The sequence below is a fragment of the Electrona antarctica genome, assembly GCF_951216825.1.
Source record: "Electrona antarctica genome assembly, chromosome: 7".
NCBI lineage: Eukaryota > Metazoa > Chordata > Actinopteri > Myctophiformes > Myctophidae > Electrona > Electrona antarctica.
The window spans coordinates 52,075,130-52,100,702 of record NC_136812.1 but is presented as its reverse complement, the minus strand read 5'-3'; the positions used below and the strand labels follow the sequence as shown (position 1 = coordinate 52,100,702).

The 25,573-nt window shown below is 44.5% G+C and overlaps 2 protein-coding genes across 3 annotated transcripts in view; both read left to right on the top strand.

Moving 5' to 3' along the window:
- Nucleotides 1-1,116: 1,116 nt before the first annotated feature.
- LOC306926104 (sodium-dependent phosphate transport protein 2B-like) lies at nt 1,117-13,224 on the top strand. 2 transcript variants are annotated; one of them, XM_079505363.1, is made up of 9 exons: nt 1,117-1,210; nt 1,513-1,624; nt 2,065-2,263; nt 3,295-3,390; nt 4,129-4,321; nt 5,408-5,575; nt 8,086-8,211; nt 8,704-8,828; nt 12,025-13,224. In XM_079505363.1, exons 1-9 carry the CDS (start codon nt 1,177-1,179, stop codon nt 12,463-12,465), a joined length of 1,494 nt encoding a protein of 497 aa, XP_079361489.1. In that variant the 5' UTR covers nt 1,117-1,176; the 3' UTR covers nt 12,466-13,224. The 2 variants fall into 2 exon arrangements, with proteins under 2 accessions (XP_079361489.1, XP_079361490.1); XM_079505364.1 differs by lacking the exon at nt 8,086-8,211.
- A 2,452-nt stretch (nt 13,225-15,676) lies between these two features.
- anapc4 (anaphase promoting complex subunit 4) overlaps nt 15,677-25,573 on the top strand; it is a 33,237-nt gene continuing 23,340 nt past the window's right edge. The window contains exons 1-8 of the mRNA XM_079505949.1: nt 15,677-15,867; nt 18,656-18,785; nt 20,451-20,556; nt 21,641-21,773; nt 23,846-23,920; nt 24,037-24,063; nt 24,609-24,653; nt 24,789-24,873. Of these exons, the coding sequence (XP_079362075.1) occupies nt 18,678-18,785; nt 20,451-20,556; nt 21,641-21,773; nt 23,846-23,920; nt 24,037-24,063; nt 24,609-24,653; nt 24,789-24,873 (579 nt within the window). The 5' untranslated portion in view covers nt 15,677-15,867; nt 18,656-18,677. The remainder of the gene's footprint in view (nt 15,868-18,655; nt 18,786-20,450; nt 20,557-21,640; nt 21,774-23,845; nt 23,921-24,036; nt 24,064-24,608; nt 24,654-24,788; nt 24,874-25,573) is intronic.

The following is a 25,573-nucleotide window of genomic DNA, read 5'->3' as shown; positions in this document are numbered from 1 at the left end:
GTTCGAATGCGAAACCCCCGTGCCTGCGAAACCATGGGGACCCCCCCCCTCCCCCCCCCCCAACTTCTAGACCAATCAGTGAACGAGGTGATAGCCCGTGAAATCACTGCGGCGAGGAGGGACGCAATGCTGTACTTTACAAACCTTTAGAAAAGTACACCGCGGTGATAAGCTATCACCTCAAACTGGAGTATATGAATAGGCCTTTGTCCCAACAGAAGGGTGAAATCAGCCGTCAAGGGCTTCTGCCAGAAATATCCCATGATTGGCCGTATTAGGGCCAATTGGCTTAGAGGCCAGACAATCATGAAAATATCGCCACTACATGGCTATACGAGACCACGCGACTAGACTATAGAAAGTCCAATCATTGATCAGCTCCGCAAGCTGATAAAAAAAAACAAGCCTGGCCGCGCCAAGCAGGAGAGGAGTTAACATTTTGCTAACCAATAACAGTGCAGAGGGGCGTCGCTCCAACTTTGGCAACGCCAATGTTCTCCACTGCGTTCTACTCATATAGTAATACAAGGATAGAGAGGCCTGGGCCGTGGCTCAGCGGTCCAGGCACCTTGGCTGGTAATCCAGTCTGGCAGTGTGCCGCGGGTTCGACTCCCGATCCCGACGGCCTTTACTGCATGTCTTCCCCCCATCTCTCTCCTCATTTCCTGTCAGCCTACTGTCTGTCCCTTCATAAAAAAATATAAAATAAAGGCGAAAGCCACAAAAAAAAACATTTACCCCCCCCCCCGCTATTCATTTCAGTGGCGTTTTGAAGCACCCGGAAGAACCTTCTACTTCCGCATTTTTTCGATCTGGGCACCAACATTTGGTAGCCTCGGAAACCCAGACGTTTTTATTTCCAGGGAGAAAAAAAAAGTCTGGGACCGAGTCCACTTCAATTCGGCATAGAGTAGCGCAAACGTCGCTCACTCTCTGCTGATCTCTGATCGTCTGCACCTTTGTTAAATTGACGCACACGCGCACACACACACACACACACACACACACACACACACTCATAGGTTGGTGAACCAATAGGAAGTCGGTTTCCAGCACTAGTTTGTTTCCTCCCCTCTATTTATATAGGGCTCTTTCAGGCTATAGTGTAAATGTGGACACTCACGTGCGCGCGGTGACACGAGCACACAAACATACTGTATGAGCACATAATGTATTATGTTTTTCACATGCACGCAACGTCTACACACAGGTATGTGTGCAACAAGTTTAACACACCCGGGCCACAACACACAGAGACGTTGTTGGTGATGTATTAACCCATTCTGGGCGGGAACCCCTTTTGGTGTTAGCATTATGTTATGCTTTAGCTATTGAAAAATAGCAGATCTACAAGCTCATAGCGCGCCACTGAGTGGCGCGCTACGAGCCTGTAGGTCTGCTATTTTTGAAAAATAACATAGCTTTTTCAGAATACTGTCAGGATGTAGAAGACATTTTTTTTAATCTGATCTCAGGTCAAAACGTATTAACACGTTCTGGTTTCATTCGCAGTGCTAAGCGTCAAATCGGCGGTGCCGATCATCATGGGCATCAATGTTGGCGCCACGGTCACAAGCTACATTGTGGCTGGGATGCAGGCAGGGGATCGAAATGCATTGGGCAGGTGAACCATGATGATTGTAACCAGCGTGAATACACACAAGCACGCACTAGGGCATTCACTTCTAGTCATTTTTACTAGTTGACTATAGTTGCCTAGTTTACTTGTCGACTAGTCGACTAGTTGTTTAACTACCTATTATGTTTTTCTTTTTTTTGGAAATAAATATTTGTACATTTAAAAACTGTGTACATTGGTGACTAACTATAATCTACCTGATGTTGAGACCTACAAAAAAAACCAAAAAAACAAGGTCGACTAGTGGATATAGTTAGTTAGTATAACTATATAGTTGCTTAATGCCCTAGAGCGCACGCACGCACGCACGCACGCACGCACGCACGCACGCACGCACGCACGCACGCACGCACGCACGCACGCTGAAACAGGTTCTTCGATAAATATGTCTGACATAAAAGAATAGTCTCTTTTTGACTATCAAGGGTATTTGCTGATGCGGCGGTCAATGCCATCTTCAACTGGCTGACCGTGGCGGTCCTCCTGCCCGTGGAGTGCGTGACAGGACTCCTGGAGAAACTCAGCGGGCTCGTCATCGACTCCTTCAGCATCCAGGGAGGTGGAGTCAGCGCCCCGGAACTGTTCAATGTCATGGCCAAGCCCCTCGTCGACTCCATCATCCAGGTAGAGCCAGTGTTGATTTTGAATTTAGTTTTAGTCATAGTCTCTTGAATAGTTTTAATTTTGTTTTAGTCACATTTTAGTCACACTGGCATGTTTTAATGTTAGCCTAGTTTTAGTCGACTAAATATCATAAGATGTTAGTCGACTAAATCTACAGTTGATTTTGTCAACTAAAATGTATGTTGGCGGGCCTCGATGCCGTCGTAATTAATTGTATTGTAGATCGGCTATTTTCAGCACGCAAACACGTGTAAAATGACTTATACTGGATCTCTTGTCCACTACTATTCCTAACATTTTCAACCTGAATCTTAACGCACCCCTCACCAACCTTAATCCGGTCGTTTTAACGCACCCCTCACCAACCTTAATCCGGTCACCTTAACGCACCCCTCACCAACCTTAATCCGGTGGTTTTAACGCACCCCTCACCAACCTTAATCTTAACGCACCCCTCACCAACCTTAATCTTAACGCACCCCTCACCAACCTTAATCCGGTCGTTTTAACGCACCCCTCACCAACCTTAATCCGGTCACCTTAACGCACCCCTCACCAACCTTAATCCGGTGGTTTTAACGCACCCCTCACCAACCTTAATCTTAACGCACCCCTCACCAACCTTAATCTTAACGCACCCCTCACCAACCTTAATCTTAACGCACCCCTCACCAACCTTAATCCGGTCGTCTTAACGCACCCCTCATCAACCTTAATCCGGTCGTTTTAACGCACCCCTCGCCAACCTTAATCCGGTCGTTTTAACGCACCCCTCATCAACCTTAATCTTAACGCTCCCCTCACCAACCTTAATCCGGTGGTTTTAACGCACCCCTCATCAACCTTAATCCGGTCGTCTTAACGCACCCCTCACCAACCTTATGTCTAACCAATGACTAGTCTAAACTAAGTATGCACCCCGTCTACTCTACAGGCATACTATTGAGCATGTGTTTGTGGAATGACCACCACGTTTGTGTGATGAATAATGCGAAGGCCCTACTCATATACTCATATGTGTTTGCCTGTAGCTGGACAAGTGGGTTATCAGAGACATTGCCACGGGAGATCCAGAAGCCAGGAACAAAAGTCTGATCAAAGTGTGGTGTAAGACGAGAGAAGAGACGGTAAGGCTTCATCACCTAACAGTAATAATGGATTGCATTTTTATAGTGCTTTTCTAAGCACTCAAAGTGCTTTACATTGGTCCATTCAGTCATACATTGGGATGTACTTAATTTATAGTACTTCATTAATTATCTGATAACTGAACACTGCATACAACCCAATTCAGCAATTATGTTATCAAATGCTTAAATAACAGGACAGTTTAGTAGGCTGACAGTGGTGGACAAAGTATAGGCTCAAGAACAGTGCCATAACTCTTTTTTTTATTTTTTTATTTTTTTTAAGATATTTTTTTTGCGGCTTACGCCTTTTATTGGTTTTTTGAAGGGACAGACAGTAGGCTGACAGGAAACGGGAGAGAGATGGGGGAAGACATGCAGTAAAGGCCGTGTCGGGCTCGGGAGTTGAACCCGCGGCACACTGCGACTGGATTACCAGTCGGGTGCCCAGACGGTTACGCCACCGCCTGGGCAGTGCCATAACTCTTGGCCACATGATACAACATAACAAGCATGTGTGCGTGTGTGCGTGTGTGCGTGCGTGCATGCGTGCGTGCGTGTGCGTGCGTGCGTGTGTTTGTTTTTGTTGGGGGGGGGGGAGAAGTTTGGTATTGAAGATGGTGTTTTAATTATGTGGAGGAAGGTGTCAGTCTTCGTGCATTGCATGGGTTGATCTCAAAGGAATTGCATGTTTTCTTGGGACTATCAAAGACTTGGTTTTGCATTGTTTTATGCCAGGTTGTAATGAACGTGACTGCAGCCCCAGGACTGGAGAACTGCACCGCCGCTGTGAACTGTTCAGGACTGGAGAACTGCACCGCCGCTGTGAACTGTTCACTGGAGAACTGCACCGCCGCTGTGAACTGTTGGCAGGAGGGCAGCCTGAGCTGGAGCCAGACCAACGTGACTGAGACCATACACCTTGAGAAATGTAAGTATTCATCCACTGGGCAGCCACAATCACCCCCTAGTCCCAACCCCACAAAGAAGGGTTTTGGAACCCCTGACAAGCAAATTGTCACGACTATAGCCAACAGAGCTGACCGCTGATCCTAAAAGCAGAATCGAACGGGGGGTGGGGGGCCAAAGTTAAAAGGAGTTTATTCACGACAGGCGAAGGGTCAGGGGGGTTGGCTCGGACTACAGACTCACTCGCAATTTTCTGCCGTAGTCTGAAAAGCCACCTCTTCAGACTCCATCTTAGCCCCGTAGCACTTGCCGTAGCACTTGCCCTAGCCTCAACGACCTTACAGGCGTATGCAAAGGCTCAACTTATGTAATTTTAAGCAATTTATCAGATAGCATTTTATGCAAGCATGAGAGGGCGACAGGCAGCAGTCTCTGGTGGCTTTAACAATTGTTTGGCATTGCATTTCATTTCTTTTTTGTTGTTTTTTTATGACGAGATAAAGTGAGGTACTTATGACGCACCGACTGACTGTAATGGACACTTTATTTCATATTTTATTTATTTTATTTATTTTATTTATTTTATTTATTTTATTTATTTTATTTATTTTATTTATTGTATTTATTTTATTTATTTTACCGTTGCTCTGTATGATTGATGTTTGCATGTTCTCCTTGTGTCCCCTAGGGTAGGTACCCTCACAAAAAACATGCAGTAATCCTGGTCTCTAGTCTAAACTGCCTCCCCCTGGCCAGCCGGGGCGCCTGATGGAGGGGAAAGGAACTGGTCGGAATAACGTGTTCCTTCCACTCGCTACGTCCGGCCGGGGAAACTCCCCCCTGTCAGGTGTAAAGAAGCAGCTTGGACTCCTCATGCATAGAAAGAAGCATGAGGTCAGTCCGCTGCCCCCCCAGGTTGGCAGAGGAAGTGTAGCGCCCAGGATTACATTAGATAATTACATAGATGGTTGCAAAATTGTGGGATAAAAACTATATATTCAAAAAAAGAAAATACAGCCAAACATACCGAGGGGATCCCCCCCACTGGCCAGATAGGCGTGTGTTTCTTCAGGCAGGACTACTCTATAATTATGAATGTCTCCCTCAGGTGTGCACCTCTTCACCGACGTCCACCTGTCCGACCTGGCCGTGGGCCTCCTCCTGCTCCCCGTGCTGCTGCTGGTCCTCTACTGTGGCTTCATGGTGGTCGGCCGGACCCTGAACTCCATGCTGAAGGGACAGGCGGCCGCGGTGGTCAAGAAGGTGCTCAACACAGGTACACAAAACCCTAAACTCCATGTTGAAGGGACAGGCGGCCGCGGTCGTCAAGAAGGTGCTCAACACAGGTACACAAAACCCTAAACTCCATGTTGAAGGGACAGGCGGCCGCGGTGGTCAAGAAGGAGCTTGACACAGGTACACGTCAGGGCTTTAAGCAACTAGTCGACCGTTCAACTAGTTGACCAGTAAATCCACTAGTCGACCTTGTTGGTACTAGTTGACTAGTTGATAAGAAGGATAAAAAAGGCGTTTCTTTTTTTTTTTTTTTTTTTTTTAGGCCTCAAGATCAGCTAGAATGCTAGATTATAGTCACCAATGTAGACATTTTTTAAATGTACAAATATCATTAAAAAAATAAAAATCACTAGAAGTGAAAGCACTCTACACGACCGTATTTACCCAGCAAGCACAGTCAGGACCTGGACAAATTACGTCTCGATTATGGCCAGTGTTACGAACTGTTTAAGTCTAGGGGTTTTACTGCCCGTAACATGTATGAAAGAACAACACGGCTCATAAAAGAGTATCTGCTTTAATACTCAGTTCACAAATAACTTACAAAGTGGCATAGTGCATGATGAATGATAATGACAGAGTGGCTCTGTGAGCCCAGAATGAATGAACACTTACATGACTGAATGAAGGGGAACAGATGACCAAACAACACAACCTAACAGACAGACAAATGGAACTACAACTAAACCGGACATGAAACACATAAGCAGTCGGCTGGAGGGAAGGCCACACGCTGGAGTGCTCCCACACCACACGCAGCAGTGTTCCCACCCCGAAGTCCAGGCACAGAGTGAGCTTTATAGTCCAGGTAGCGAGGCCTGAGCTGCCACAGGACCAATCAGAGGGCTGATCAGGCTCCAAGCCAGGCCCTCCTCAGGACAGCAACACATTAGGGACAACAATGCTCAGCACCTGCAGGGGACAGAAGCAACACAGGGATATACACAATATGACCCACAAGGCCATAACACCAGACCAAGTCAAACCAAGACTAGTCAAATCTGGCCCAGAATATCACCTGATTTCAACCAACATAAATTCTGCCCATTAAGACGGACCTCCCTGCATGGATGAATCAGAGAGAGTCCGATCGAGGCCCAGCCCAGATCAATTTAAGACATATTAATATATAATAACTAGTCAGATCTGGCCCAGAATAAGCTATATTATTTAAACTGGTGAAGACGTCCTGGAAATGACTTAAAGATCATCCCCATATGGGCTGTGATCTGGCCTAGTCCTGAACGTCACCGGAGTCACTGGAGGACGTCATCATTACGTTATCATGACGTCATTTGGCTTGCTGGGATCGAAAACATGAACGAGCGAACCAAAGAGAGGGGAGAGCAGTTTCTATCTGTGCTCGGCCATGTTTCTTTCAATGTTACTTGCATTTTTACACTCTCAGAGCTAAAGGGTAAGTGATTTTCTTAGGTTACTTAAAATAAGTGATACCAATTTTATCCAATCAGGATAGAGAACACAGGACAGGGTACAGATTGGAAATTAAGTTAAGTGGTGAGCAGACAAAATTGGAACTGGAACACTTGGAACAGGAGACTATATCCTGTTACTAACACTCTAGCAATGATTACTATCAGAATATAGTGATTTAGCCTTTTAACAAACAACTTTTTGTAACCAAAACATATCACTTACTACCTTTATAGTGACACCGTTGTTGTTGTTGTTGTTTTTGTGTGGTGTGTGTGGTCCAACCTTAGAGTATATATGAATAGTGGCAGCGGTGGCCGAACGGATAGCGGCGCGGTCTAGATACCAGAAGGTTCCCAGTTCGAACCAGCCGTCCGACACGTTAAAATTACCACCGCTGAAATGCCCTTGAACAAGGCATCAACCACTACGATGAAATGTGTTCTATGAGCAGGGCCTGGCTGGAAACAAGTTCTTGAGCTTAGCCCAGATACCCTGGGTAAATATAGATTTCATTTCATTTCATTTCATTTCATTTCATAGAGACGGCACCCGGAGGAAACCCTGATGCGAAATGGACATAGTGGCCGGATTTGGTATTGCAGTTTGGACCCAAATCGTGAACGCGCTGGTCCGTTGACTATCATTGCGCACGTTCATGATGACACGTGCACGCTGTTTCATACGTGAACGCACGTGAACGTGTGCAATGATAGTCACTCACTGTTCCTGAGTGAAATCGCCTCATGCGCTTTTGAGCAACTTAATGCAAGTGGATGGGAGGAGAAATCCGGTGCCGTCTATATTCATATATACTCTAAAGGGCAGTATTATGCGTGTCTTAAGTACCAGGTCTTATTACTTAACTTAAGACCTGGAGGCGTGATCAATGCCATTTGGCTATTCTGAGTGGACAAACAGCATTGATCACGCCTCCAGGTCTTAAGTTAAGTAATAAGACCTGGTACTTAAGACATGCATAATACTGCCCTAAGGGTCCAACTGGTAAGGAGACGTGTGATTGTTCCCTCTATTCACCACCTGGTGTTGTTTTAGTGTGTCTAGATCTGCCCTTCCCTTTCGGATGGGTCCAGGGTTACATCGCCATCGTGGTGGGAGCAGGAATGACCATTATCTTTCAGAGCAGCTCTGTCTTCAGCTCAGCCATAATGCCTCTTGTCGGTATGTTTATTCATGGCACCTACACGGTGATGTAAATACAGTTTTTTTTGCTTTTAACCCATTTATACCTGAGGACAATTCTACAAATGTCTTTTAAATCCTGACAGTTTTCTGAAAAACCCATGTTTCTATATCAGTAGTTCTCAAACATTTTCATGTCAAGGACCCCCAAAAAAATGATGTAATTGGCCTCCGACCCCCATCTGAAAATATGTTGTTCCATGCAGGGACCGCCAGAAGCAAAGATTTGAGTTAAAAATGTTCGCTCTGAAAGCACATTTTCACGATTTTTCAAAAATAGCAGACCTACAAGCTCGTAGTGCGCCACTCGGTGCTGCGCTATGAGCTTGTAGATCTGCTATTTTTCAACAGCTAAAGTTTAAAATAACGGTTACGGTGGTTCAAAGCTATAAGCCGGCAACGCTGATGCCGTCTCAGGATGGGTAAATTCATAAACGTTCAGAGTAAATAATGCTGTTGTCCCGTGATCAGGTGCTGGTGTCATCAGCCTGGAGAGAGCCTACCCTCTGACCCTGGGCTCAAACATCGGCTCAACGGCCACTGCTATCCTGACTGCCGTGGCCTGCCCTGGAGAGACACTGGCCCACGCATTACAGGTCAGTTAGCTGCCCTGGAGAGACACTGGCCCACGCATTACAGGTCAGTTAGCTGCCCTGGAGAGACACTGGCCCACGCATTACAGGTCAGTTAGCTGCCCTGGAGAGACACTGGCCCACGCATTACAGGTCAGTTAGCTGCCCTGGAGAGACACTGGCCCACGCATTACAGGTCAGTTAGCTGCCCTGGAGAGACACTGGACCACGCATTACAGGTCAGTTAGCTGCCCTGGAGAGACACTGGCCCACGCATTACAGGTCAGTTAGCTGCCCTGGAGAGACACTGGCCCACGCATTACAGGTCAGTTAGCTGCCCTGGAGAGACACTGGACCACGCATTACAGGTCAGTTAGCTGCCCTGGAGAGACACTGGCCCACGCATTACAGGTCAGTTAGCTGCCCTGGAGAGACACTGGCCCACGCATTACAGGTCAGTTAGCTGCCCTGGAGAGACACTGGACCACGCATTACAGGTCAGTTAGCTGCCCTGGAGAGACACTGGCCCACGCATTACAGGTCAGTTAGCTGCCCTGGAGAGACACTGGCCCACGCATTACAGGTCAGTTAGCTGCCCTGGAGAGACACTGGCCCACGCATTACAGGTCAGTTAGCTGCCCTGGAGAGACACTGGCCCACGCATTACAGGTCAGTTAGCTGCCCTGGAGAGACACTGGCCCACGCATTACAGGTCAGTTAGCTGCCCTGGAGAGACACTGGCCCACGCATTACAGGTCAGTTAGTACCACAAATGCAGGGGCCATCAGTATGTCCGTACATGGACAAATGTGTCCATGGTCTTGTCCGTGGCAAACTTTTTTATGCACGCATGCCAAGTCTCCAGGTTTTCTTCAGAATATGTTAAGACATGTTGTACTACACACTATGGCATACTAGGGGTATAACTAGTACTAGTGGTTCTCAAATGTTTTATTTGCAGCTTATTGTATATGCACAGCTCATTGGCTCAAGAGGTAGAGCAGGTCGTCCAATGATCCATGGGTTGGCGGTTCGAATCCCGGCTCCTCCTGTCTACATGTCGAAGTGTCCTTGGGCAAGACACTGAACCCCAAATTGCTCCCGATGTGCTGGTTGGTACCTTGCATGGCTTCCGCCGCAATCGGTGTATGAATGTGTGTGTGAATGGGTGAATGTAATGCACAATCTATGTAAAGCGCCTTGGATAAAGGCGCTATATAAATGCACCATTTACCATTTATTTACCATTTATTGTATGCGTATACCATCTGCATCTGGTTGAGCCGTCCACAAACAGTGGCGAAAACCCCTTTCGCAGTATCGTTTTCAAAAAGTAAAGGTATTTCTGACGATGATAAACTTAGGATAGGCACTATCTGTGTGGAGTTTGCATGTTCTCCCTGTGTCCCCTAGGGTAGGTACCCTCACAAAAAACATGCAGTAATCCTGGTCTCTAAACTGCCTCCCCCTGGCCAGCCGGGGCGCCTGATGGAGGGGAAAGGAACTGGTTGGAATAACGTGTTCCTTCCACGCGCTACGTCCAACCAGGGAAACTCCCCCCTGTCAGGCGTAAAGGAGCAACTTGGACACTCAGGCATGAAGGAAGCATGAGTTCAAGTCCGTTGCTCTCCCCATGTCCCCCATATATGGGGACTAGGTTGGCGGAGGGTGTGTAGAGCCCAGGATCACATTAGATAATTGACACAGGGGTGAAAAAATGGGTTACAAAATCGTGGGATAAAAATGAAAGTAAAAAAAAGGATAGGCACTATCTAAAAAATGTAGATAGGGGTGAAACAATCGCAGAGCTTATGAAGTCAGCCAGTACCATGTTTTCTCAATGCAATCTTACGGAAGCAGTGACTGGACGCCATTTTTATTTAAGCCTGATTTAAGCAGTTGTTTCAACCCTGTCTTAAAAATGTACGCGCCTATCCAAAGTTTATCATCTGTAGCTAGCCAGAAATACCTTTACGTTTTGGAAACGATACTGCGAAAATGGTTTTCACCACTGTTTTTGGACGGCTCAACCCCCGTTCTACCGATGCAGGGATATCCTGACACGGAACCTCTTCTCTGAGCTAAAGCGTAGGTTCCAAACGGAGCTAGTGGATGGGGTACGGTTTAATTATGGTGTGGGGGGGAAATTATGCACCTACGTGGAGACACGTTTTTTTACCAGCAGCAGAGAGAGCACAGGGAAGAATGTCTTGTTTGTAATATGCATAAAAGCATACAATAAATACTTACATAAATAAACTATCAGGATACAGACTACAGCTCAAAGAAACACAGTTGAAAACAGTGTGCCTCTGCCAATCAGCAACACCTGTTGCTTGATTGGGGACAAAAACAGCCTTTTGTCCGCACTACTCAAAAAATGATGTGCATTTCACTTTATGGAATGAACTTCCGGAAGAGATAAAACAAAGCAATAGCATGCCACAGTTTAAACATCAATATAAGAAAAGCATCATTTTAAGAAGTACAGTAATGACTGAGGAAGGAAACCAAAATGTATGATGCTGATGGAAAGTTTTGTGAGGGTGCGCACTGTGAAGTGGTGTTGAAGTATTAATGTACAGTATGTGTAATTTTGGTTCTTCTATTTGTTTTTTTCTTTAAACGTTTTTTTTTCTCCATAAGACTTTTGTGTCAATATAAAAACGTTATGAAGGGGTAGGAATTTATAAGCATTCGCTTCTACCTGCTCCTTTTCGAACACACTTACCTATTGTCTATTGACATCTATATTTTTGAGTGGTGTAAACCACTCCTACGACTGGCTTTGTTTGTCTGTCTGTCTGTGCTCAAAAAATGAGCACGGTTGCTATGGTCACCCAGTTCACACAGGTGTGATTTCATTACATCAGACATTACGTCAGACCACAGCTGATCAGTCTATATAAGACCTTACACCACTCAGTTCACACGGGTGTGATTTTTTTTAAAATATTTTGTATCTTTACTTTTATTGTTTTATTGTGATGTTTTATTGTATGGTGTTCGAAACAAATAAAAAGAAAGAAAGAAAGAAAGAAAGAAAGAAAGAAAGAAAGAAAGAAAGAAAGAAAGAAAGAAAGAAAATAGCCAGGCAACCTTGGCCATGCCCTGTGGTGACATCATCAATTAGTATAATGTCATCATATGACATCATATGGCTCTTACAGGTCTTTGACAATCCAGAACTGATCGTTTTGTGTTTTGTTGTTGCCCCCAGATCGCTCTTTGTCACTTCTTCTTCAACGTTGCGGGCGTCCTGCTGTGGTACCCCATCCCGTTCACGCGGGTGCCCGTCCGGCTGGCCGGGCGCCTGGGCGACATCGCGGCCGAGCACCGGTGGTCTCCCCTGCTCCACGTCCTCCTCTGCTTCCTGGTCCTTCCGGGAACCGTGTTTGTCCTGTCGCTGGCCGGCTGGAAGGTCCTCGTCGGCGCGACCGCGCTCGTCGGCGCGGCCGCCACCGCCGCCTTTGTCGTCGTCGTCGTGATGCAGTCGCGCTGTCCTCGCTTCCTGCCCAGGAAGCTGCGGAACTGGGACTTCCTGCCCCGCCCCCCATACTGCCCCTGCCGGCTCACGCGATGCTTTGCGTGTCAGACCGGCGACGAGTATGACGTTACGAGTTCACCAAGCATCGAGATGCAGCCCGTTGGGGGGAAGTAACTAAGTGCATTTACTCAAGAACTGTACTTATAAGTATACAATTCTGAGGGACAGTTTTTTTTCTATTTTTTTTTTTTTTTTTTACTTTACTTGCATAATGTCCATTTTTCAATACTTTTTGTACTTTTACTCCACTAGGATATCTGGAATCCTAGTTTCTTAGAGCAGTGGTTCCCAAAGTGCACGGTCCGGGGACCCCCAGGGGTCCTTGAGGGAGTTCCAGAGGGTCCCCAGCTAAATGTCCCAGAGATAGAAATGCCATTAAATGGGGGTTCGTAGACTACTGCATGTCAAACTGGGGGTCCTTGAAATTAAACGGGTTGGGGTCACCGGCATATCTCTTCAAATGAGGGTCCATGTGGGGCTAATTAGTGTCCATGTGGGGGTCCTTGACATGAAACAGTTTGGGAACCACTGCCTTAGAGGTTCTCTCTGCACTGTTTTGATGCACTTATTTATCTTGTTTATTGACTTGGGTTCAATGAACACTTTGGCACTGTCAGGTGGAAACCCTGTATGTCCAAAACAGTTACTTTTCAGGAGATGGGAAAATGAGCCCGTGTTCCAGCTGGATCCAATATAGTTATTGATTAGACACAAGCTCTTGTTAATACTTTACGTTGGTTCAAAATGTATGAAATAATACTCAGACATAGGCTTTACATACAAATATGGTGATACGAGGTTTCTGACCAACAGCAGCACCTTTTGAAGTCTCTCTAAGAGCGTCTGCTAAATCTCTAAACTGTAAATTGTAAAGGGTGCATGGACCATCTAGCTACAAGTTACTGTGAAGATTTTGATTATTATTAAAAAAAAAAAGAATACCATTACCGAGTACGGCCTTCTTTGTCTATTTCATAATATAGCCAATCTACAAGCTCACGACGCATCGTGATATACGATGCGTTGAGCTGCTTTTTTCGAAATATTTTTGACACATTTCGAAAACCTTTGAAAAAACTTGCGAAACGGGACATATCTGTATAATGAGTACTTTTAGATTCAGTAGTTTAAGTATACTTCATTTCTACTTTTTCTCAAGTCAATTTTGAATACCAAACTTTTATTGCTATAATGAGATGGGCTATTGTATAGGGGTTTTTAGTGGTTAAGAAAATCACCCACTTTATTTTTTACAAACTTAACCCTGTGTAAATCCTGAATGTTATCTAAAATAATGCATGAGAAGTCTAAAATCCTAAAAATAGCCATTGTTATTACATAATCATCCAGGACCTTTACTAGTCAGTGAACCACACTGTCAAGTTCCATAAAGGTTCAAATTAATATTGAAAAGAAATGAACCAAGGAAATTAAATGTTGATTGAAAAAAAATGTTGGTGGAATCAGGGGAGGACCAGGGATGAGCTGAAGGGGGTGCTACGGGGGGTCGTCGACCCCTTAGTTCCCAGGCTGGGGGCTGGCGCGAGCACTCACCGTCACCCGGCCGCGAGCCGTCAACATTAACACAACAATGGCCAGGTTGAGGACGTAAGTGAGAAAGCAATGTTATGCAAAGCACATTGTGTTCTCACTTACGTCCTCAGTTACACTGTATTAACAGCCACACAGGTCAGGTATTTCACTTGTCTGCGAATTCTACAATGCCTCTCACCTTGCCTCCGAAGAAGAAGAAATGCATCCAGAAGAAACTCAGTTTCGCTACGCCTACCCGCCTGCTTGAAGAACTCAGTTTCGCTACGCCTACCCGCCTGCTTGAAGAACACGTGCCTGTGGACGCTCCGACTCAGCTGTTGTTGGGAAACAACAACAAGACAGGAGTCCAGAGGAAACTGTGTTTTGTTGCGACGCCGACGCCTACCACCATTCCCCGATTTATGGACAGATGAGAAGTGGGCTAAGAAGAAGGAGGAACACCCCTGGCTTGACTGTAAAGATGGGAAATTGGGGTGCAAGCCATGCTCTTCTGTTCCAGGTTTATCCGTCCACAAGGCCAAGGGGGCACATTTGTCAGACCAATGGAGTAGCTACAACGTTACACCCAGTGGAAAGGACAGAATCTACCTCTAAGGGGATTCAGCCAGATGAATTTAATCATCACCCCAATCCGTACACGTCTAGGGGTTAAACGGGTATCAGCCTTGATGTTCATCAAGTTACATGGGCCACCTGTAGAGGTCTGGAACCCTTCAGATTATGTGATCAGTTGGAATAGATACCATCGTTTAGCAGAGGACCCAAGAACGAGAGCTGTACCAGAAACTCACACGGTTATCCCTGACCGTTGTTGGAAGTTCTTGTGACTGTTCATATGATTGTTAAAACCACTGTTGAAAGTTGAAAGCAATGTAAGTGACATCTTGTGTCTTTAAAAAAAAATAAAGTCATTGAAGTAAAGATGAAGTAAAGTTGTCTGATTATTTTAAGTACTTATGTGTGGGTGAGTCTATGTAAAGGAAAATAAAATAATTGATTAATTGAAACAAAAATAAAAACAACAAATTAACAATGCAACAAAATAATAAGAAATATAAATACATTAATAATCACATGTTGAATACAGTATTTCAACTAGCACTGAGCTGAGTGGCTATGTGCACATGCCCGCGCACGTGCACGTGCGCGTGCATGCGCGTGCGCGCGCGTGCGCGTGCACGTGCACGTGACGTCATAAATTATAGCCCCCTTAGTTAAAAAATCCACAGCTCACCACTGGGGAGGACAGATACTTATATTTACACCAACATGTTCTGATTAACCATGCATATTCCATGTTTCATATTTCTGTTCTTTAGTTTATTGTTGATGTTAATCATACAGTATTTCCTTCTGGCTGAGCAACAAATTGCCCCTCAGGGATAATAAAGTTTACCTGGCTTGACCTTCATAAAAAGTTAAAAACACATTTATTTGTTGAAATTTATACAAGACATAGAAATAAAGTGTCAATTGTCGGTAGAGCTCTCGCATTTCGACCTATAAGGTATAAGGTTCGATCCAATTAAGGCATCGCTTTACTCAGCAAAATACATATTTCACAAAACACAGTGAGCCCATTTCCCATCACAACATACAGTATACACTACAGTCAGGTGCACACATTATAGGGTTACATTACAGTGTGATATTAAGTCTTTTTTATTGCATAATTTTCATATGCCATAAAAAAACTATATATATATATAAAACACCATGGTTTTTATATACACGGTGTTTACATACACAAGTTTGTCCCTTCCTAGTATCCGTTGCTGCACGGTGATTGGTCGATGGTAAAAACATGGCGCTGTCCGCGGAATTGTAAAAAAAAACACCAGTGCTTTATTTGAGATAAATAATGTAGATAATTCATGTTCTTCAACTTCTTAGTTCAACAGTGAATAAACGAATGGTTCCATATATTCGGTCTGGTGCATTTGCGTGATTCTCCTCTCTGTGGTAAGATATGAAAACACCATTTTAAACCCTGTTCAACACAACACTAGTACCGTACTATTAAACCACTAGCTAACCTTGATAACGTGCTAACGACAACACATACTCACATGTCAACATGAAAATAAAATATACAATAATATCACTAGATTCACTACAGCAGTGGTTCCCAAACCTTTTCATGTCAAGGACGCCCAAAGTGACACTCATTAACCCGCGGACCCCCATTTCAAACGATATTCCAGAGACCCCCACAAGAGAAGATGTTTTACGGCTCTAGCCTAGCCCCATATGTGCCCTCTCCCTACGCTCATTCTCGGAGCTACAGAATGAGCGTTGGGAGAGAGAGGGCACATATGGGGCTAGGCTCTAGCAGTGATTCTCAACCCGTTTAATTTCATGGACCCCCAGTTTGACATGCATTAGTCTAGTACGGACCCCCGTTTAATCGCATTTCTATCTCTGGGACCCCCAATTTATATTGTAAAATAAATGTTAGTTTAACTCTTGAGAGTGTACAAATGGAACCAAATGGACCTTTGGTTCCAAAGTTCCAAACTATCATTTAGCTGGGTGGGCACCCCCTGGAGCTCCCTCACTTTGGGAACCACTGCGCTACAGCTACCCTAGCACGCACTGGACCAGGGCTAAACGACCCCCTGCAGTCCCCAGAGACCTCCATTTGATAGACTGTCTGGAACATATCCTCTGTGTTCATTTAATTCTGAGAGTATACACTATTGGAGTGACATACTCACAGGGTCCATTTAATTTACTCCATTATTTTGGTTGCTGGAACCCCCTCAACGACACTTGGGTGTCCTGTCCGGGGACCCCATGTTGAGAACCAGTGCATTATCACATGGACCACACATTGGATGGTTGACATTGTTGTCTCTGGGTGGGACCTCGGTCCCTCCGGGACTCATAGGGACGAGGTCCCGTATGGGGCTAATGCAAAGGCTAAACTATGTCATTTAGAATAGTATATTATCATGTAGACATAGCTTTCTCTGCTATAGTGTTTACTTAGTTTCATTGTGCAGATATTCTACTGTTAATGTTAGGTTCTTAGTTTTGGTCCTAGTTGACTATTTCTATGTATTTGATGTATTTATTACCTCGTGTTGTTCTTCTTTACTGTAAATCACTCTGGATTAAGAGCATCTGCTAAATTGATTTGGGGGCAGCTGGCAGCAGTGGCTCAGGGGTAGAGTGGCAACCGGAATCCCAGGCTCCCCCAGAGTTAGTGTCGAAGTGTCCTTGAGCAAGACTCTGAACCCCTAAATGCTCCCGATGTGCTGGTTGGTGCCTTGCATGGTTTCCGCTGCCATCGGTGTGTGAATGTGTGTGTAAATGGGTGAATGTAATGCACCATACAATAATCTATGTAAAGCCAAGCGCTTTCCATAAAAGCGCTCTATGAATACAGCATTTACCATTTATGCTAAAAGGTTAACACAAACAAATCCGCAGGGGCTTGTTTCCATTGCGGTCCATTGTACTCAATTCATGAGTAGTGTAAGGGCCGATTCATACTCCTATTTTACCGCTGTTTCGGCGCTGTAGTGCCAAAATGATTTTGGCTCGTCAGAAATGTTCAGTAGCACCGAAGAGCCGACTTTAGGACGGTACCCGCCCCCCCCGAACCTCAAATGACGTCACATTGTAGTCGCCGAACCGACTTTTATTCGGCTCTAAAATAGCAGTATGAATCGGCCCTAATAATAGTGATGATTTAAGTAATTTAACCTGGAGACCCTTCGCCGTCAGCGACCCTCGAAAACCCCACCTTGAGGACCACTGCTCTACATTGTCAGTTGTGTGTGTGTGGGTGGGTTAGCTTTGCTGTTGGCTAACTGATGACTGGGAACTGCTTGATTCACGCAGCTATGTTTAAGATTGCAGATACCGTATGTTTCTTTTCGTTAGTGAGTGGGATAGACAACAACCTTTAACCCATCTTGGCCTGACCTCGAAATTTAAAAAGAATCTTCTAAATCCTCCAGTTTTCTGAAATAAATATTTTCACGATTTTTTCAAAAATAGCAGATGAGCTTGTAGATCTGCTATTTTTCAATAGCTAAATTATAACAATGTTTAAAACACCAAAAGGGGTTCCCGCCCAAAATGGGTTAATGCAGATCCACATCCAGTATAAATGGTGCATGCAGAGCAAGGTGAACAGATGATGTAAATGTAAACAAAATACTTTTCAGGTTTTATAACCTGTAAACCTGTGATGATGTGACAATGAAACGGATTCATTCTGAACTGAATTCTGAACTCGGTGTTACATTTTTGTACACTCAGTTACACACTAGCATTTTGAGATGTGTGGGTGTGAGGTGTGGAACAATTTATTACTAAAAAGTAATACTTGGCCGGTGCAGAGGATTTTCTAATGCTCCGATCAGGTTTTTTGGGACCGATCACCGATTGTTTTTCTCATGATCGGCCGACACCGATAGGTCCGATACCGATCTTGTGCGTAAGGGGCAAAATTGAATATTTCCAAAATGATTGTCAAAACCCATGTCAAAACTGTTCCTGTGTGTGTGGGGAAGAAGGGGAGAATGTTTAGGCCTGTCACAAAAATGCAAAATGATATTATACTATATATCTGATTGAGATTTATACCACTTAAATGGTGAAAAAACATCGGTTTCTCTAGATAGGGTATTAAATTCCCGATCACCGATCGGAGTGAATATTGGCCGATTATCGGAGCATCTCTATAAAATATCACAGATATCTAAAACCATCGTGTGTTTTTTTTGTCTCTTCATAGATCTCCAAGCCCTGAACCGGACATGCCTGCCTTCCGCCAGGTGGGAGAGAAGCAGCTTCCTAACCCTGTGCTCTGCATGGCCTGGTCTCCCAAAAGAGACCTCATAGCCCTCGCCAACACCACCGGAGAGGTAGGCCTGCTCACTGTCACCACTCATTTCAGCCTGTATTAACCCAAAAGAGTAGCCTGGTTAATAAACCAGACCGAATCAGCCGTTGGCAAAACATTTTTTGCCTGCCAGCGGATTAGGGTCTGGCGAGGCTCAGTAGCACGCCTCTTTCCTACAACCGAGAACAGGTCGGGCCAATCGGGACACGGTATGCAATATGGGCGGGCTTTGGTACAGTGACGTTCAATGCTTGAGACCTTTGACTGACAGTAGCTCTGACCAATTGCGTCGAAGAGAAAATGTTTGAACCCGCCCCCCGGGAAATGAAATCCAAGTGGAGCCAGCCCAGACTAATATACCGCGACAGTGTTGTGTGATATTAGTCTGGCTTATTAGCCAGGCTAACTCATTTCAGCCTGTATTAACCCAAAAGAGACCTCATGGCCCTCGCCAACACCACCGGAGAGGTAGGCCTGCTCACTGTCGCCACTCATTTCAGCCTGTATTAACCCATTTAGAAGTGAGGACGATTGTACAAAAAAAAGTCTTCTAAATCCTTACTGTTTTCTGAAAAACGTACGTTTCTATTTCAGTCGTGCAGCAGCTCAACCTTTCCATGTCAAGGACCCCCAGAATTATCCGTATTTGGCCCCCATTTGAAAATGTGTTGTTCCAGGGACCCCCCCAGAAGCAAAGATTTGAGTTAAAAGCGTTTGCTCTGAAAGAATATATATTCAAAGATTTGCGCCACTTTTTCACGATTTAAAAAAAAATTAGCAGATCTACAAGCTCGCACCGAGTGCCACGCTACGAGCTTGTAGATCTACTATGTAGATCTGCTATTGTGAGCTTGTAGATTGGCTATTTTCAGCATGCACCCAAGTGTAAAATCACTTGTCCATCAAGGCCCGCCAAAATACAGTACATTTTCGTCTTATGATATTTAGTCGAATAAAACACTAAATCATCTCAGATGACTAAAATGGGACTAAAACAATTTTATTCCAAAGACTGACTAAATCAAAAATGTCTGGCAAAATCAACACTGACGGGGAATGACGGACGCACCTAGTAATGCATTTCCAATGAGAGGCGTGCTTTTATTTTGGATTAGTTGAGGGAGTGTATTTTCACACTTACGCAGCCGCTCGTGATTTTCAGAGCATGTATTTCAATGATCAATCGATCAATTGTGTTCCAACTTTGATCAATAGAGCCAACGTAGTATACTTTTTAACCCATTTAGGCCTGACCTCGAAATTAAAAAAATCCTCCAGTTTTCTGAAATAAATATTTTCACGATTTTTCAAAAATAGCAGACCTACAAGCTCGTAGCGCGCCACTCGGTGGCGCGCTATGAGCTTGTAGATCTGCTATTTCTCAATAGCTAAATTATAACATAATGTTTAAAACACCAAAAATGACCCCTGCCCAGAATGGGTTAAAGATGTAGATATATGTTCTATACATATAGAAAATTCCATTCCATTGTTTCTACATACTTTTCTTTTTTTTAATTCCAATGTTGTATTATCATTCAAATCCTAGTGTTTTTGCCATTTATTTGGGGGCACGCTTGCAATATTCTCACGACCCACCAGTGTGGCCTCAGAGTCACTGCTCTGCTTGCTTGACACTATTATTTGGTTCCCATCATATTTATGTTGTTTTGTCTTGATACTGTAGCTGCTGCTTCACCGATTGGCCAACTTCCAGCGTGTGTGGATTTTACCACCCAATGAGTACACGGGAAAGGAGATCACTGCCATTGCCTGGAGACCCGATGGCAAAAGTAAGAGTTTCTGAGTTAACATAACAGCCAAGGAATGCACACAGGACATTTTAATTTCCCTGAAGATTGCAGTAATATTAAGGCCTATACATACTCCAGTTTTAGCTTATCACCGTGGCGTGATGTCATGTTGTAGATTTCGGTGGTCACCTTATCACCTGAAACTAGAGTATGAATAGGCCTTTTTTGCACATGAAGAAAACGAAGAATAAAGATTTTGAGGGACTGGTCGCGTCACCAGGCTTTTCACCTCGGACGAAAGCCTGGTCTGTGTTTACAAAATTGCTGTGTGAACCGGTCTGGAGTGGATGATATCGTTACGTCATGTTGTTGTAGTCATTGTTTTGTAGTCTTCAAGGCAGGAAGAATCATCCGGAACTTCCTTTTCCCTCAAACCGGAAGAATAACAATAAAAGCTCTCGTAGCCTGCAGCTTTTATTGAGAAAAATCAGTTTGAGGGTAAAGGAAGTTCCGGAAGATTGCCGACTACAAAAGAATACTACAACATGACGTAGCGATATCATCCGCTCCCGACCGGTTCATAAACCCGAAAAGGTATGCTGCCCAGGCTAGGGATGCGCAAGTCTTGGTAAAGTGCATTTTACAATCAACAAAGTTCAAGATCTTCGCCTATAGTGCTGGGATCAGAATATCCTTGAACGTTTGACTTGAACTCCTATGCTTTATGTCCAGCTACCACACTTTACATCAACCATTATATTGTTGACAGAGCCTAGTCCCTCCACATGCCAGAATTGTTTCGGAGTGGTTCCAAAACGGATTGTGTGGCCCTGGTCTTTCCCTAGTGGGTCTGATCGAGGGTAGCTACTGGGACGTAAGTCGGGACTTGATCACCCCCGGCCGGGTCACCCGAGTGAGGGGTATCATGATGTTCGCGAGACCCCAAAACCCTGATGACCGTGAGGATACATCACTGAGGGATACGTCCCAGGTGCAGCCAAGCGATGTATTTTCGTTCTTGGCTGTTATGCGTGCAAACCGGGCTACCGGAAAAAACAACGAGGGGATGAAAAGAGGTTCCATAATAATGATATTTCCTGGTGTTTTTCTTCCTCCTCCTCAGTCCTGGCGTTCAGCCTGGGGGACACCAAGCAGGTGGTGCTGTGTGACGTGGAGAAGGCAGAGATCCTCCACGTGTTCCCCGTGGAGACGGCCGCGTCCTGCATGCACTGGATGGAGGTGCTGGAAGAGAGCAGGTCGATATGATACACTTATGTTACACTTCAGCTATTGAAAAATAGCAGATCTACAAGCTCGGGTGCCGCGCTATGAGCTTGTCGATCTGCTATTTTTTTTTTAAATCGTGAAAATGTGGGCATGAATCTTTGATTATATATTCTTTCAGAGCGAATGTTTTTAACTCTTGCTTCTGGGGTGGTCCTACATATTTTCAGATGGGGGGGTCGGCGGCCAATTACGTATAAAGTTTTGGGATCCTTGACATGAAATAGTTTGAGAACCACAGAAAACTGTTTTAGAAGCCTTTTTTTTAAAGGAGCATTCAGTGATTTGGGTGATTTGGAAAAAAACCCGGCCCACCCGGTAACAAGATGTGCACATGCACACGCTCTACAGTGGGGGAACAGACCAACAGCACGTGCACCAATGCCTGCCCCACTCGATCATGATTGGAGGAAGGCCCCTCTCATCCTGATTGGATGAAGGCTTTGCCACCCAAAGCCCAAACCGAAACTAGGGTTTTTTGACCCCAGGGGCTCACTGGGGACAGGGAGGAACTCCTTATATGTTAACTTAGCACACTTTATAGTAGGGAGGATTATCCAAAAAATAAGAAAGAATAAGTGATATTTGAATTAAGTGAAATCACTGAATATACCTTTAATCGGCCTCAGGTCTAATTGGGTTAATATTAATACACTTCACCTGTATAGTAGCCTTCTGCAGGCATTTTGTTTACAAAAAAAAAAAAAAAAACCTGGGCGAGCCGAGCAGCGAAAGTGGCATAGGAGTGGGAGTGAACCTTGTATTTGGCTAAACCAATAACAAGGTGCAGAGGGGCCTCGCTCCAAATGTGGTGACGTCAGTGTTCTCCACTGCGTTCTACTGGGGGGGGGGGAGGGGAGGGGAGGCGGGCTGATAGGTTGGTGAACCAATAGGAAGACGACGCCGGTTTCTAGCGCTAGTTTTTCCCCGCCCCGAAAAGCATAGCTCTTTCAGGGTACCTGTATTATAGCCTCGGAAACCCAGAAGTTTTTTTTTTCAGGGAGAAAAAAAAAGTCTGGGTCCGAGTCCACTTCAATTCGGCATAGAGTAGCGCAAACATCTCTCACTCTCTGCTGATTTCTGATCGTCTGCACCTTTGTTAAATTTACACACACGCACACATGTACACACACACACACCTCTCTCTCTCTGTCGCTCTAAGTAATTAGTCTCATGTCGCGCAGCTGCGCATAGTTTCTCCCGGCGGATCCTGCCGGGAGCTGCCTATGCCATAAAAAGCATAGGTGAGTTCCAGGCTACCTGTATTATAACACCCTGATTTACGTAGACGTAGAGGCACTAAATCGAATACATATAACAACATAGGGGCGGCAGTGGCTCAGGGGTAGAGTGACCGGATGGGAACCGCAAATGTTGCCAGTTCAAACCCAGGTTCCCCCAGAGTTAGTGTCGAAGTGTCCTTGAGCAAGACTCTGAACCCCTAATTGCTCCCGATGTGCAGGTTGTGTGCCTTGCATGGTTTCCTCCGGCATCGGTGTGTGAATGTGTGTGTGAATGGGTGAATGTAATGGCAATGCACAATCTATGTAAAGCGGCGCTATATAAATGCACCATTTAACACATTTTCGCACGTGCATAGCCCAAGACGTCTGTGGACGTCTGTGAAAAAAATAAATATATATATATATATATTTCTTTATTTTATTATTATTATTTTTTTTATTAAAAAAAATCAAAACAATGATTTTTTTTTTAAATACGTGGTGCCAAAGTTTGTGTTTTCGCCATTGAGAATGCATTTGGCGTTTAAATTAAATAACTCAGAAACTATAAAACATTTAAAAGTAAAAAGTTCCAGCATGTGTCTCCACAGTCAGCTGAATTATAAAAAATGTGAATGGATTTTCTAGGTGAAAGTGATTTTGGGCAGTTTTGCGTGGGCTCTCAATGTGTTAACATACAAACGAAACAAAAAAATACATAATGAATATATATTTAAAAAATAAGGGTTCAGCTAACAAAACAGACACAAATTTCCAGTAACATGCACAATATGAATGTCTGGACTGCATGTTTTACACAGTGCCCTCAGCTCATTCTACACCTCCGAGGATGAATCCAAACTGTTCCTGCCCAAATTACCAACACTTCCTAAAAGGTAGGACTATAATGTTTCGTATATATTTAGGTCAAGTCATGTTGGTGTTCTTCTGTCGTGTTAGATTGCTACTACTGAAGTGTAATCGTTTTCTGTTCTGCCTTTTTGTGTCCCAGCTACAGCACAACCTCAAGGATATTCAGGTAGGTGCATCAGTGAAGCCCATCCACGCAACACCAGCATATCGGCCACCATTGTCATGTTGGTCGATATATCCGATATTAATTGCAGGGTCTAATTGTGATATTGCAAACACACGTGTCCGGTAGGGCATTCACTTCTAGTCATTTTTACTAGTTGACTAGTTGCCTAGTTTACTAGTCGACTAGTTGTTTAACCACATATTATGTTAAAAAAGAAAAAAAAAAAATTAAAAACTGTGTACATTCTACCTATAATCTACCTGATCTTGAGACCTACAAAATCGGGGAAAAAAATAAAAAATAAAAAAATAAACTTTTTATTTTCTTATCAACTAGTCAACTAGTACCAACAAGGTCGACTAGTGGGTTTACTAGTCGACTAGTAAACTAGTCGACTAGTTGCCCTAGTGTCCGGTGGTAGGGTTTACCTTAACACCTGTTATTTAAGTGGAATTACGCCGATCTGATACAGACATATTTGTTGTGCATCCCTAGTTTTGTTGTTATCACGATTCCTCTTCATGTGTATCCATTTTTTGTTTCAGTGAGGAGAAATCAGATGAGATCTTGAATCTTCTTGGTGAAGTCAGGTAGGTGAAGCATTGTGTGTGTGTGTGTGTGTGCAGGCCTTATGCAGACAGACAGACAGACAGACAGACATGTATCATGAGTGTGGTTTTCTCTGCGAGTCAGACTGAACCCATGCTGTGTGTGTGTGTGTACAGGCTGAACATCCTGGTCCTCGGAGGAGGGGACGGCTTCCTGGAGCTGTACGCGTACGGAATGTACAAAATCGCCACTCTCGCCGGGGTAAGGCTCTCTTCACTCCGTTCCAACAACCAACCATGCACACAATACAATAGCATAAGCCCCTCCCCCTGCCTGCCATAATAAGCCCCTTCTGAAACATTAAACCCATTCTGGGCGGGAACCCCTTTTGGTGTTTTAAGCGTTATGTTTATACTTTAGCTATTGAAAAATAGCAGATCTACAAGCTCGTAGCGAGGCACCGGATGCCACACTACGAGCTTCGGAGCTTGTAGATCTGCTATTTTTGAAAAAGTGGGAAAATGTGTTGGGAAATCTTTGAATATATATTCTTTTAGAGCAAATGTTTTTAACTCAAATCTTTGCTTCTGGGAGAAGGTCCCTGGAACTACATATTTTCAGATGGGGGGTCGGCGGCCAATTACATATAATTTTTGGGGGTCCTTCTTGACATGAAAATGTTTGACAACCACTGACATAGAAACATAGGGTTTTTCAGAAAACTGTTAGGATTTAGAATACTTTTTTTTTAGAATCGGCCTCAGAGACTGCGGCCACCACCGGTGTGCTGAATGTATTGACGTTGCTCTGTCCTCCCCAAGGTTCCAGGCACCTGTTTTAAGTAGCAGACTGCGGCCACCACCGGTGTGCTGAATGTATTGACGTTGCTCTGTCCTCCCCAAAGGTTCCAGGCACCTGTTTTAAGTAGCAGACTGCGGCCACCACCGGTGTGCTGAATGTA